At 43.0% G+C, this 15,452-nt stretch overlaps 1 protein-coding gene across 1 annotated transcript in view; it reads right to left on the bottom strand.

The window, feature by feature from the left end:
* LOC138603388 (interleukin-1 receptor accessory protein-like 1) overlaps positions 1-15,452 on the bottom strand; it is a 288,278-nt gene that overhangs the window by 160,520 nt on the left and 112,306 nt on the right. Inside the window, exons 3-4 of the mRNA XM_069675137.1 lie at positions 12,527-12,713; positions 9,294-9,447 (exon numbers count right to left, since the gene is read on the bottom strand). Coding sequence (XP_069531238.1) covers positions 9,294-9,447; positions 12,527-12,713 — 341 coding nt within the window. The remainder of the gene's footprint in view (positions 1-9,293; positions 9,448-12,526; positions 12,714-15,452) is intronic.

The following is a 15,452-nucleotide window of genomic DNA, read 5'->3' as shown; positions in this document are numbered from 1 at the left end:
TGCGGTTGCATGAGATACTTAACAATAGTAAGTATACTACATATAGTGGATGCTGGTCGGCACGGCCCCGGTGTTGAGAAACCGGCCGGAGTGCTAGCACAGAAGCTATGCTATATGCCGCTGCAGATAGGGTTAATTACACACGTAATTTATCCACTTATAAGGACGTCCCACCTAAAATCAATAGTGGTTTTAATTGTACGCTATATTTGAATATTTCACCGCGTTTCACTTTTCAATAAGAAAGCCTCTTTATTTGGCACTACTTTGTGGGGACCGCACATACGTGTTACTACGCCTGCTGCGTACGGCGTCGGATCAGCTGTGTAAGTGGCTATCTGCAGCGGCATATAGCCTAGCTTCTGTGCCGGCACTCAACACCGGGGCTTCACTGCATGTAGTACACTTACTATTAATAAGTATCTCATACAACCCCACTTCAAACAAACCGAACTATCCCTTTAAGTTTAGAAAGTTAAAATTTTTTAATTAATAACTCAATCCTTCAGATTCTAAGACACCATCTTCCACAGCGGGGTACGACTCGCAAAATAATGACAAGCTTCATTCTTATTCATAAGTATGTTCTCTAATAAAGTGACAAAATATCAAAGATAATGATATAAGAAAATTAATAAACCTCATCAAGCACCTGCTGATTACACGGTGTAAAAAGTTCACAAGAAAAAAGAGGGTCTACTTTCTGAACACACTCGGTGCGTCATCTTTCCTTTGCCACCAGCGCCTTGGCCAAATTAATTATCTTCCATCAATTAAAGGAGCAATTATATTCCAACCTCCGTCATATGTTAATGAGTCAACTCAGGGAGGGGAGAAGAAATTGGTTAGGGCCACCAAATGGTGCTGGCAGGAGACATACTTTGGAGAAAGGAGGTGTTACAGAGGCAGGGGAGTCATAACGAGGTACACAGTTTGTTTTGGTTAATAAGGACATAGAGGCCCTGAGAGCATTTTAGTGTTCACCAAATGAGATCACACTGATTTAGTACAGAAGAGTCATTTGAAGTTATTTAAACTACCGCCTGTGTGCCATAAGCTGCCTCGCTCTGCCGCCACCAAAACAAAGGCCTTTATTTAACTCAGCAAAACTAAAGTCATTTAGCTGCTCCTGGAGAACAATAGACCAGACTGAAGTATACAAAATCAATATGTTTCAGCCTTCACAGCATTCATCATGATGACAGAATTGCATATATTATTGGTAAGATGTGCCAGGTCGGCATGCAAAAAAAAAACAATGATTCCAATATTGAAAAGAAAGCAAACAAAAGTTTAGCCGTGAGCCTCTGATGCTCATATCGGAGGGACTTATCGCTGTGAGAAGCTGGTGGTGTTATTACATGATGACTCTGCTTTCTCAGCACAACAGTGTTTTGATAATTTCACTTTATTAGCCTGCTAACGCAGCATGCTAGAGCAGCCTGTAAGCATTTCTGCCTTTATTAAAAGACTTGTTTACACACTCAATTAAGAGTGGAACAAAAAAGTAGCTTTAAAAGTGGACGCAGCCTTTGGGTCTGAAAAGTGAAGCCAATGCGGAGGTGACTTAAACCTGCATTCTCACTCCCAGGCAGCAGGGGGCGACCCCATTGATCTGATTGCATTGAAGCAGATGAGAAAATCAGCCTACTTCTTCTTAAATGTTTTAACTCAGTAAACCTTTTTCTCTTTCCTCTTTGATTCAGCATGGTCCCTTTAAGCATAAAACACACAATCAGAGAGGGTAATTATTAGGGCGTGGCTACAGTATGATTGACAAGTCGCTACTACAACGCAGCCAGTCAGAGGAAGCAAAAGCCTTTTTTTCCACTAACCAACATTAGAAATTGATTTCACAGTTACCTTGAATAACAGGTGCACGCTGCGAAATAAGCTAGCCCACACATTAGCTGATAATTCAGTGTTTGCTTAACTTACACTCCTATCTAGCCCCACCCCCTTTTCCAAATATGGTCTGGCTCCAAAAACCCACATTGCAACTACCCGAATGCAGAACTACTGGTTTAAAAAAGGGATTAAGCCAACAAGTGGGTGACGTCACGGGTGCTGTATCTACTTCTTGTACAGTCTAAGCTTCTTCCAAAAGAGAAACACATCAGGCGTGAGGTTTAGCTCAGTGGTGAAATTGGCGGCCCATGTAGAGAGGCTATTGACCTCAACGCAGCTGCTCCAGGTTCAACTCCCGTCCTTGGCCCTTTGCTGCGTGTCACGCCTCACTCTCTCTTCCACTGTTTCCAACACTATCCACTGATCTCGCCCCAAATAATCTTCAAAAAGAAATCAACACATTGTTGGCATTTTGATAATTTTTCAAGAGTTCTTTTTTAAATTGGGTATGAGCAAACATTTATCTGGATTCATTTTGTAGATCAGGACATCTGATTGTTGGCTTTTGCATTTGGATAAAAGAGCAGCTGCAGTCATGTTTTATGATGTATAAAATGCTGTGCTTGAAATAATAAATTGTCTGATGTGTTTTTTCTGCAAAATACTTTTCATTACCTTGTAAAAATGCTCCCAAAGCATCTCCTCCTTCTCCCTCATTAAAAATCTGGAATTTGCATAGGCCCCGCCCACTATGCAAATTTCCAATCGCCCCCTCCGTTGCGCAAACAAAACACGTCACTGCCATCGTTTAGCGGCAACTTGATGAAACTTAGCTAGCTTGAAATGTAGTCATTAGTAGTAGTAACGTTAGCAGTCAGTAGTGAGTTTCCAAAGATGACGATGACGGTCACAGCTGGCTCGCGCATCGCCAAAGTGGTTGCCATAGGTTGCACATAATGATATGCATAGCATCACCCCGTCCATTAACAGGATTGGCTCTTAAGGTTTGTGACGTCTCAAACCTGCCAATCTGAAAACGTGTTGTTCAGCCTGTCCTTGGTACACTGCAGTTTAAAAGCAGACAGGCCCAGCCATGGAGATGACTGCTTATGTTGCCCCTGATATGTCTTGTAGCACATGGAGATGTTTACAAGGTTAAACACGTGATGTGTACTGGAGGGGGTTTTTAAAAACTGTTGTTGTACGGTAATTTCTTTCCAAATTGTAACAGAATCCTAATAAAACTTGTCTTTAAATAAGATGTGTCCCAGAACAGTAGAAACGACACTATACAACTACCAGTATGTTGGGAAACTCTACAACATAAGGCGAGAGACAAAACGGAATCACTGCTAGCATTGAAGGTTGCTAGCACTGAAGTGCTAGCTCTGCTAACCCTGTTGGTTATTTGATGCCAGCAGATGATCAACATGCCAGCCAGACAAACTCTTGATGATGTCTGGTTGATCTCACTGCATTTCAAGTGCAGTGCGCTCTCTTTTTCTATACCCTCAGCATGCAACATATCAAGATTCAGAGCACGTTTTGACCACATGTAGGTGAGGTTAATGTTTCATCGTGGCACCTGTGTACCAAAATAAGAACAAAACTGAACCCTGAGCATTATCTAATTCAAACTTAAAAAATGTGTCTAGTTCTCTGATCTGATTAATACAGTTCATTCATCATGATGACAAAGTGCAGTGATATCATTATAAGCATCTTTTAAGTAATGGGAAATTTATCGACATTATTTCTTCCTCAATGCATTAAATAAACATCTTGTGTCTGGCTTTGTCCTTACTCGTGGCGGCCCTGAACAGGCTTGTTCTCTACTTGAAATTCATGTTCTGATCTTGTACTGCACCTCTGTTTTTCTTTATTGTCTACATTTGCAGAAAATAGCCTTTAGCTTACAAATGCGCTGCAGAAAACACATATCAAGGGAAAGGTTCCCATCATTCAGGAACAGTGTTAGCGCTGAGGAAGCAAAATAGTTCCTTTTCATTTCCAGCCAGTCAAGTCGCTGTGCAGTAATATTCAACAGTAAGCAAGACACTGAAATAGAACGGTGCTATCTGCAGGAAAGTATTGTTCACTTTAGAGGAATTGGTTTTGAATGTGCGAGACTGAAAGGCTTGGAAAGCAGTGCTGCAATAAGAACTGCTTCAAGAAAGTAAGCTGCCAAAGTATCATGGTACCCAGGGACAAGATAAACATCAGGTTAATGCATCTGTCAGTTTAAGGAGGAAGGAAGAGACATTTTATGTGCAGACGTATAGTCAGGATTGTTTCAAATCCGTCCTCAGCCGAACACCTCGCTGCTCCATGCTTCAAAATAAGAAAAGCAGGTTAACAGCATCAGTCCCAGCTCATTAGCTACACTGACAGTCTATTTTACACAGCAGAGCTGCTGTTCCCCTGTATATCTATTTCATCACCGCTGCTTTATTCTGCCGTGTTTAATCTGAGACATCAAACGGCGCACCTTACAAAGAAGTCATAAAACCCCAAAATTTCATTTTAAATGACTGTCGCTTCCAATCACCCAGCGAGGGAGCTCATTATGATTTTAGCGCCGCTCATTATAATCAAATGGTATCTGACCTTTTGTCCTGCTGCACTGCTGTGAGAGGGCCTGTAGGCTGTTGATAAAGAGGGGAGTGACGAGGGTTTTGATGGTGAAATGGAATAATCTGTGGGCGGTTGATGATAATATTGCATAAAGGTTCGTGTATACTTATTGGAGACATTACAAAAGAAAGGATTCAGATGGAAAGGTCAGGGTGGAACCACAGATCTCGAGGTGGGATGCTTAAAGACGTCTTTCCACTGAAGGAATGAAACGTAATGTGCAGCTGTTATGAAAGGCTCTGCCTCCGAAGCTAAATCTTTTAGTGGTAAAGTTGCTCACGACACGGCGCTAAATTCAGGTTTCAGATACTTTCAGGGCTTTCCAGCTGTGATGCGGGAATCGGTCAACCAAGCGTGCTGTCGAGTCACAACAAAAATGAGTCACATATAAGACAATAAGAGGAAGCTTGAACCAGCAGGTCAAAATCACAATATCTTGTGTTTAGCAAAAATGCCAAAAACTGCAGGAAAGTATTTGATGGATCAAACAAGATGAGGAAAAAGTAAAGGACAGGAAACAAACTATAATAGCCTCGCCATAACATTAGCATACACAGATCAGCCGTAACATTATGACCACTGACAGGTGAATTGAAACAAATGGATTATCTCAATACAATGGCACCTGTCAGTGGGGGGGATATGTTAGGCAGCAAGGGAATATCCTCCAAGCAGGAAAAACGGCCAGGCGTAAGGATGAGAGGGACTTCGACAAGGGCCAAATTGTGACGGCGAGATGACAAGGTCAGAGCATCTCCAAAACTTGCGGGGTGTTCCCTCTCTGCAGTGGTCAGGAGAGAACAAAAGTAGTCCAAGGAAGGAAGCAGCGACAGGGTCATGGGTCCGATCCAACAGCTGCTGTAGCTCAAACTGCTGAAAAAGTGAATGCTGGTTCTGATAGAAAGGCGTTACAGTTTGCTGTGTATGGAGCTGCAATACACCAAAGACCGGTCAGGGTGGCAGGTGGTCATAATGTTATGGCTGATTGGTGTAAACTTTGTGTTTTAATGATATATTTATGTTCCAACTTGTTTAACAGAGCAAAAAACGCAAAGACAACCTTTTTACAAAAGCCTCACACGTTTGGCCTCACGAGCCAACCGTGGACGTCACACATGCAGCACTGTCTGGATATCTTTTTAAGCCCTATGGTGCTGCTGTGTTACCCTTCTTCAATATTATACTTTGGTGTATAATAGGGATAAATGGCTGACAATTTCCTAAACAACTGAACCCTAGAATGCTTGTTATCAGAGAAGCAGAGAACACTGATTCAATAGGAAATCAGTGGATCTATCCAAATCAGCGACTCATTTTTTGTTGAAAATCCTGTCGACTGATAGCAGCTTGTTTAATAAGTATCTGACTATAAGCACATTGAATTTTTAAGGTGTTCACATACAAAGTGCACACAAGAAGAAACCTTATTGGACGTGATGTAGCACAGTGAGGCAGCAACAGCCGACCTAAATATGCAAAAGCTACTTCAATTGAAAACACTAAAAATCCCAAACTCAGGAGGGAAGCAGGAACAGTGGCGTTGCTCTCTTTAGATAAAAAGCACCCCAGATTGAAAGAACAATAAGAACTTATATTACCCTTTGTAACCTGGAGGCAAAACTGGAGCTTGTAACTAAGACTAAAAATCAATTTGGCTGGAACTGTTTATTTGCTCTCTGCATCCTAAAATGTGCCTTTAAGTGTACAAATAAAATGCTGTAACCTACTGCGACATTATTGCATTAATTATACGACTGCCACAACAAATGCAACCACTTCCTGTTGAATCAAACCATCAAATAAACTTAGATACATCCATCTATTTTCTCTTTCTAATGGCTGGAGTCTATCCCAGCATGCTTTGCACACATGCTGGATACGATGCCAGACGATCAAAAGCCTGAAAAGAAGCGCGATCGCACCTGCAGGCATGGATGCTGACGGGAAACCCACACAGACACATGTGGAAGAGAGGATTTCTTTGTGAAACATCACGAATGACGCTTCCTCTGCCAAATCATCAATCATCTTTAGCCACCTGTTTGGAAATGCTGAACGTCTCCAAAGTAGATAGAGAGATTAACACTTTTCCCCCAGGATGACATTTTGAGGCTGGTGAGAGAATGATTTACGACTTCGCTCAGGCCTTCGCTGAAGTCTCTCTGTGTCTCTTTAAAAGGGACCATAAAGTGTAATCAGGTAGCAGTTAGCAGCGAACACTTTGTCTGACCCTCACACTCACAGCATGCCGTGGCAGCTGCACTGAGACGAAACATCCCCCCCCTTCGGTCAAAAGAAACCTCTTAACTTCTTCTCTCCGTTTTTTCTTCTGTCTGCGTCATCCTCCATCCTTGAAGACATGAGCCGCAGCAGGAAACCTGAACCCAGCCAAGTGAGTCACAGAGAGGAGGAGCTGTTGTGTGCGAGACACTTTAGAATCAAAAGAATGTGAGCTCCGCTTTATAAAGGAGCAGTTTATAATGAATCTCTTATTTAGGACAATTCGTAATAGAAAAAGTGATGTGCTCGGCCCTGGTAGGATTGAAATTGCTCGGATTCTTTTCGTGCAGTGTTTGATAGAAGAAACTTCAACATAGAGCATCTAAACGAGCCAATACTAGCTCTCTGTCACCGTTTATCACGAACGTAAAAGGATTTTACATCACTTGGAAAAACATGTTCCGATACAATACCACTATCCGATACTATTCGATAATCACTGGGAACTATTCCACTATATTTTTGAAGACCCCCCCCCCCTCCCTTTGCGGGGACATGAGGGGACAGATTGTTTACTGTGTCACAGCTCTGTTTTATTTTCATGTCAAAGTGTGTACCGGAAAAACTGCTATAAAGCACGGGGTATAATAAACTGCATCTTCCCTATATAGCACACAAGCATGGATCATTTCTGTGCATACTTGTTGGAGACTTATGATACGCTACTTTTACCTTCTTAAGGAGTTCCACACAGAACTCTCTGACGGCTGCAGACGTCTCAAAAACAATGGGAAAAATATATTTTAAAGACAAGATAATAGTCGCATTAACTTTTTGATTTGTTATGATTAACTGACTATTCGGATATTTGAAATGTATGACCCATTACTATCCGATAAAGCCTCAAATACTGTAGAGCAGGGGTTCCAAACCCCCGGTCCCCAAACATATGCGGAGTCAGAACTGTCATCGGCTGTGTGCAACCGCACAGGGCCTCGCGCCTCTAAAGACACTTCAACAGTCGCCCAATTCAGCTGGAAAAAGCGCAGACCTGGCAACCCTGGCTTCGCATCCCATCAAACTTTGATCATGAAGCCTGATGCCCCTCTACAGCTCTGTGTTTATCAGTGAAATATATGAACTACACAGCATATGGGCATATGACAGCCTGTGGAGACGACGTTTATACTTTCACTGCGCGCAGAAATACAGACGGATCGCAATGTTATTGATTCAGGTATGAGCATCAAAACACACACAAGTCTACGTCATACCTGCTCCTCTCCTAACGTCTGTCCCCTCCCAGCGAGGCATGATAACTCTGATAAACTCTGCGTGGATCACCTCCGGCTCATCTCAGACACTGCGTGTGAAGACGTATTTTATGCTTTATAAAGAGTTTTCATGGAAATACGGGACTGATCGCGACCCTATGAAGTCAGGGGCAGAGCCTGAGAAACACACAGATGGGTGTCCTCACTGCGCTGCATGATTATAAACTGCTCACTGCTGGATCTCATTATAAATTCAGATAAACTGCTAGGATCACACTATGGATCATCTCCCTCTGACCTGTGCCGTCCCTCTCATCGGCTCGTCCCGTATTAAAAACTTTGATGCGGCCTCCTCACTGAATACAGACACGATCTGTCTGTGTTTCCGTGCGTGTGACCGTGATTTATTCGCATGCATGTCAATGAGCAGAGCTGATTCCTAGCTTTGAATGCCCCAAAGAAGAACAGTGCCCTGCTCGAGGAAAGAACGTGATGCAAGGGGCGCTGGTTTAGCTCGGTTGGTCGAGCAGGCGCCCCGTGTATAGAGGCTACAGTCCTTAACGCACTGATTGCAGGCTCGACTTCCGGTCTGCTGATCATTTGCTGCATGTCTTCCCCACTCTCTCTTCCCATATGTCTGACTCTATCCACTGTCCTATCCAATAAATGCAAAGACCAAAAATAATAATAATCTGCCACTCTTGTGCAGACAGGATGTCAGAGGAGGGTTCTGCTAACGCTAGGTGCTTAGCTTCTTCATTGATTAGGATTCCATCATTAAACTGAGCCAGGCCGTACACAATAACAGCCATCAATACTCAAGGTAGGGATGGGAAACGGGATCAAGATGGATAAAAACACGGTCCATTTAATTAAGCTGTAAATTGTGGGTTCTCCCTATCCTCGGTGCCTGCTGGTGTCACCCTTGGCTGTGACAGTGTCAGTGACAAGCAATCTGTCACCCACTTTAGGTTCAGGCTTAAATATTTCAACAGCCTTAAGAAAAAGTGCTGAAGCGGCTGTGTGCGAATTCCACTACTTAGCAATTAAAGCAGCCTGCAAGTCACCGGGACGGCGACGATATCGAATGGGACAGTCTGGCAAAAAGGTGCACGGATCAGCTTTTACACAAAAACCTGAAGCCGCGTGTGCAATCTGTCGAAAACAATCAGCAGCGAGCGCACAAAGGGATGAGCGGCAATGAGGACGTGCTTTGAAATGCAGTAAGTATATTTGCATTGACTCTTTTAGTTTACATTTGAATGACAAAGGCGGTGCAACGAGAGAATCTGCAGCTTTGAAGAAGTGTCTCTTTACCTGTGACGGACAGCTCGGTCGTCCTCCGCACCACAAAGTTCCCAAACTGCAACTCGCAGGTGTAATTCCCAATGTCATCTTCCCGTACTTCCTTGATGGATAGTGTGTCCCTCCTCCTTTCGATGGTTTGTCTCCACTGCTTTGGCTTACATTCCTGTTTGTACAAACACAAAAGACAATGAGAGTACAGAATGTTAGAGACACGTGAGACTTCCTGTAAAGTAGAACAGCTTTACACAGTTATATCACAGAGAGAGAGAGAGACCTCACATCATTACAGAACGTCCTCAAATTATGCCAAATTTCATACATTAGTCTGGTGCAGCCCTGTGCCCAAACTCTCATTTCGCTTTAACAGTGATTTATGGGATTGAATAGTTGTGCGTTTATCATTTTAAGGCAGAGCTGCTAAACCAGATTGGGTCGCACTAATTACTCAAAAATCCATTATTTAGTTTATGTTTTAAGTTCTTCTTAAGCTTTTCGTAACTAATAGCTATTTCTAAAGCAGTGATTTATTTCCTCTGGCTGCACCATCAATACTTGAGAAACGCCACAGCTGGTGAAGATTAAAGTAATGCGCGTATGTGTTTGAGTCTGGAGCTGTGATATAGGATTAAAAAAACGAAATAAATGAGGCCCAATGATCTATTAGTTTTGCAATTTCTTTTTACTTTAAGTATAGATGAGAAATATACAGTAAGTCTCAGATTAGATGTAGTATTATTCCTGCTGCACGAATGGGACGGAAAAGCTCACACACTTTCTCAATGCCACAAAAAGTTTCATAATACAACTTATTATACATAAGTAGGATTTGTGTGTTGGTGAGTGTGTGTGCAGACACTTGTGAGACACTTCCCTCTGCATCTATTCTGTTGTTTTGCTTTGCACAGGACGTTTTCAGGAGGGGCGCTGTCGTGGTTCCCTGAGCCAATCACAGCGTATAGCTGTATAGTGTGGGAGTGGTTCAAATTAGCAAGTGGGCCCCATTCAGACCGGCAAACATGGCGAAAGAGCGATGCAGAGTCGGCCTTCTTTCTGTTGGACAGGTAGGTGCCTCAAACCGGGTAGGACGAGCTAACCGTGACGCTGTCGGTGTCAGCTCGACGGGGTGGGCGTGTTCTCGCACAAGAGAGTGAGAGTGAGCTTCTGGTGACGAAGAGCCCAGGAGGAGGGGCCCAGTTTGAATATGTTGTTGACAAAATGCACGGAAAGATCCTACTTATTATATCTTTAAGTCAGGTGATTGTCACCTGACGAAGATCATTGCGTTGAAATTTTATGATTATTAAACTTTTTGCGAGAATAATAAAGTGTTGTACGTCAGCAAATAAGTTCTTTGTAAATAAAGAAAAAGAGGAGAAGACTAATACTCCGAGATAAAACTAGCAATTTCTGAGATTAAAGTCGTACATTTACCAAAAAAGAAAACTCTGATATCTCTGAGATTAAAGTGGAAGACTTGCCAGAAAAAAATGGCAAATACGTTAGAAAATAACAAGCTCATTTATGAGATGATGTAGTTATGGATTTGCAAGAATAAAACTAGCTAATTTATGAGATTAGTCTTTAATTAAAGGAACTTTTGATGTATTGAGTTAGTTTTTTAAACGTACTGGCCGTACAATGGCACAAAGCACAGCTTCAGACATGAAAGGGAAGAGCGAGTGTCAAAGTAACAGAAGAATAAAAGAATGCATGAACAAAGGAGCCAGGAGAGACAGGAGAGGCTGAAACAGACAGTTATTTTCTTTATGGAATTATCTACCAACAATTAATTACATAATTATTAATTATGGCATCAATAAAATGTCAGAAATTTGTGAAAAATGCTTCTTTTTTTTTCCAGAGCCCAAACTGACGTCGAAAATAAAGCTGCTAATCTTTACATTTAAGAAGCTGGAAACAGGAAATGTTTCACATTTTAAAGCTTGAAAAATCACCAGAACAATTTATGGATTATCGAAATATTTGGCGATTAATTTCTGTTCTGATCAGCGGGGTTATTATAGCTAACGAAAACTGACGAAATAACGAAAACTAAATTGTCAAAAACATTTTCGTTAACTGAATTAAAAATAAAAACGAAGCTTTACAAAAAACGATGACTAACTGAAACGGTAATGTGAGTTTACAAAACTAACTGAAATAAAATTATAGAGAAAACGTCCTGAGTTTTCGTCTTTGTCAATTAATTGCACGGATCACCCCAGACGGTTTCGACACGCAGGTGATCCGAGGACCGCCGTAAGTTTAACTTCATGGTGTAAAATACAGATTTACTTCTGCTTAATCCCCGAGTTACAGTGAAAAGAGACAACACAACGCGATGTGTTTGACTCCGATGTACAGTTATTAGAGGTGTTGGCTGCATGTAGCTTGATGTGGAGCGTTACCTTAACTGCTGCAGCGCTAGCTTCACCGCAGTGCTTCACAGCAGCGAGGAGAGGGGGTGCTGGGAGCGTATCAGTCCACAGAGATCCTATCTATTACTGTAAAACACGCCTGTCTGCTTTGTCTTGGCGAGGTGTGCATAATTTCTAATTTCTAAGTTATATTTAAGGTTAGGTTGAAGGCTCTAATCCTGTGTTTTTACATGTAGGTGGAGAGTATAAAGTTAGTTTGGACTTTCACAAACAACCCAGGCCTCTCAGATTTTGGGCCACAGAACACCCGAGGCAAAAGGAAACTGGGGCACTGTGGGTTGTGCTTCCGAGCCGCGGTCCAAGACAGGCCTCCCAGAATTCAATCAGCCCCCACTGACAAAGCGAGATCCAATAACTGGAGGGTGTGGAGCCCACAGTCATTATCTGCTATTTTAATTTGATTCAGTGGGAAACCGAAGAAGCGATTGTGGCCACTTAATCCAGCACACTTTTCACGGTTGATGAATTGGCCCCCGAGCTTCACCTATCAGCTCTGCGGAGGGGGGGGCCTGTCGGACACGGGAGGTTACACCGTGGGCGTCGTGACTCTCCGTGCGGAGGAAGCACAAGATTTATTTTTGTCACTTATATATTTATTTATGGTTTGATTAGTCAGAGAGAAGAAAGCAGCATTTGAAGCTAATTGGATCTGAATATAGCAGACCTTAACGAGGTTACTCTTCATATGAAAACAATAAGTTCCTGTGAGGTTGCTTTTTTAATTTAATTCATGTAACACCTCTAAAGATATGAAATCAGAGGTGTTTTTTCTGCAGACAGGTAGTACAAAGAGGCGCATCTTACCTTGTACCACACAATCTCAGGCTCCACTCCCGGCTGAATATAATCCTCAATGCCCGGGCAGGTGATGTCTTTGCTTTTGCTCAGCTCGGCCTTCTCAAAGAACCTCATTTTGGAGTTGAAGCAGAGGTCCGTGTCGTTCTCCGCGACCGTGAGAGACATGGACACCTTCATGCAGTATGTGGAGTTCCTGCAGGAAACACAAAGTTAATGAATCAGTCGGAGGGATAAATGAGCGTGCATCACGTTGAAGTCCTGCCAGATGCTGCGGAGAAAAGCTGCCAAGCCAAATCAGCGATCAAAATCTCCACGAGGCTCGTTCGTTAGATTCCATGTGAGCCGCTAAATGAAGCAGAAGGAGATAGGAGCAAAACTCGTGAAATAATTTGAGCAAGTTGATAAAGTGTCCTTTAAAGCTGAATGTTAAATCATAATCTCAAATGTGACGCTTAATCTGAGCAATTACAGGTTCTTCTTCATCCATTCGAGTATGAAAAACAGAAATGCATGACAAGACTACCTCCATAAAACATTAATGGAAAAGTGAAAGTCTCCCTGTGTGTGTGTGTGTGTGTGTGTGTGTGTGTGTGTGTGTGTGTATTAGGAGCAGGCACACGGGAGGTAATATGGAGCGACAGCGCTGAATGTCAACAGCACTTGAAGATTGATTGAGCCTTTTGTTTTCACGTGTAAAGCAGATACAGTGCGAGCTAGCAGAAAATTACTTGCTACAATTGATGTAGTGTAACTGCTGCGGTCATATACATAAAGAAGGGGATTTATAACGCGCGGGAGAATGTGCGTAAAATGCGAGATTACTTGTAATGTTTGGAGACTCCACGCTTGCCTGGGCTCGGGGATACCAGTGCATATTCATCCACGGTGGGATAAACATTTCATTTTACTGCTTAGTGCTGCAGTACATCTTCAGTGGGTTTGTGTTGCCCCTCTGTTGGGAACGCTTGTCTTGTAAATACTAAACCAATCTGGGTTGAGGGTTGTCGTGTGTGTAAAGAACCTTCCTGATCTGATCCTGCTTCAGTGCAGCACAGTCGCAAGGGAGGGAAAGATACAGCAGCTGAGCGTTTACAGCGGTCATTAATGGGACAGCGATTCTGAGATTGGATCTGCTGCTTGAGTAATTCTTAACAGAACATGGGAATCAATGAACGCATTGATTGGCTGTGAAAGTTGTGCTATTTGAAGGAGGGGAACAGAAGCAAAGGTCCGTGATGATCAATGCATTCAATAAGAGCACCTTTTCTTGGCCCAAACTGGCTAATAAGACTGTCACAGCTGACAAGTGCTCCGGCATGACTGCAGCAAATCCCTCCTGGTTAAGAGACCAAACAAATTGGCAGTATTTAGCAAAATCTCATTGCTAATTTTCCAACTAAAGCTGGTTACACAAATTGAGCTGAACCAACAAACAATTACAAACATGTTAAATCCTTACATAATTGCGCAGCATTAACTGCCTCGTGGATTAGTGCAACACACGCTGGTCTTTGCTACAGTGTCGGCAAACAATCCCTCGCCCTTCGAACTGGCCGGCGCCGAGCTCTCTCCGTTACGGCGAGCGTGCCAGTTTCATGAAGGCGGGATGCAAATGTGACATGATGTGGAGATTATCCTAGACAACTTCTACCAGATGGACACCTGTGCAAATGAGATCCCACGGGTGCGCTCTCTTCCCTGTTAAATATTCTGGGCAGCGCTGATAAACTCGCCCGCTGCAAGTGAGAGAGAGAGAGAAGTGTGTCATCTGCTCCGCATGAGTGATCGATGGCGTGGGCCAGCACTTTGTCCTACGATGTCTTTCCAACATTTCACATCCATCATGAAGCCTTTTGAGCCTGAAGAGCTCGGCGATCTCTCGGCTTTTCACTCAGCAGGTATCATATTCATGAAGCCAATGCAAAGAACTAAGCAGGGAAATTATCCCACCGCTGCACACTCCAGAGACCCGACTGTATTCTGCGCAGCGAGCATTAACGCCCGTGGAACCCTCTGCGCGCTGCATATGCGGCGATAACAAGCTAGGTGATACCATGGCATTAATGGGCGAGGGTGTCTGTCAAAAGTGTCAAACTGAAGAGGATGTGCAATGTCGTGGCAATGATAGATAGCATCCTGCATACATCAACTGGGGAAGTGTCAGGCTGACAGTTACTGTATACAGCTGGAGGGCAGGCAGAGGACTCGAGCTCTGCAATACGCGGCAAATGCAGAGCAATTATGTGCAATGGTCATTTAGGAGTTAAACAGTGTGCTGAGAGGATTATAATTGGCATACTGCAGTCTCTAGTTACTGCATGATACCCCTGGGATTTAGCATTGGTTAAACTAGGGGGTTAATTTATAGATTTATGTATGCAGCAGCTGTCAACTTTAAGAGTTAGATAGCACCTAGCCAAGACCATCCGCCAGGTAACTGTCAATAAAACCAGAATGAACCTGCCCTTTAACTCAGTAACCGTCGGCTCCGATATTAAATAATAGGCAGCAGAATTGATTTGAAGCTCCCCTGAGAGTCCGCGGCACCTGCGGGGAAATTAATGAACTAACTTAATGAATCTCTTAATTAAAATAACTCCTCTCTAATAGAAATTGGGAGATGAAATAATTGCTGATTACTTATTACAGCTAACTTTCAGCTAACAATGAGGTTCAGGAGGATTGTCAGTGAAGAGGACGCGCGGTTCAAAGGTTGATCGAAGGTTAGCGCGGCATTATGTCATTACATTGGCTGAGAAATAAACCCAACATAGATAGTAACCCCGAAGAGACTTATTACGGCATGATGACCGATGCTGTACAGTCGTGTTTAGGTCCTGATTCATGAGAAGTTTGGTATTCTTAAACCTGGGTGTCCAAATGACTCATAGGAACAAAAACGTTTGGAATCAGTCCAGTAGGTGGCCCCCGC

This window comes from Semicossyphus pulcher, unplaced genomic scaffold (assembly GCF_022749685.1).
Source record: "Semicossyphus pulcher isolate SPU_LCO1_2020_fin unplaced genomic scaffold, fSemPul1.0.p SCAF_24, whole genome shotgun sequence".
Taxonomy (NCBI): Eukaryota; Metazoa; Chordata; class Actinopteri; order Labriformes; family Labridae; genus Semicossyphus; species Semicossyphus pulcher.
The sequence above is the reverse complement of the archived record's forward strand: the minus strand, read 5'-3'. Positions and strand labels throughout refer to the sequence as shown.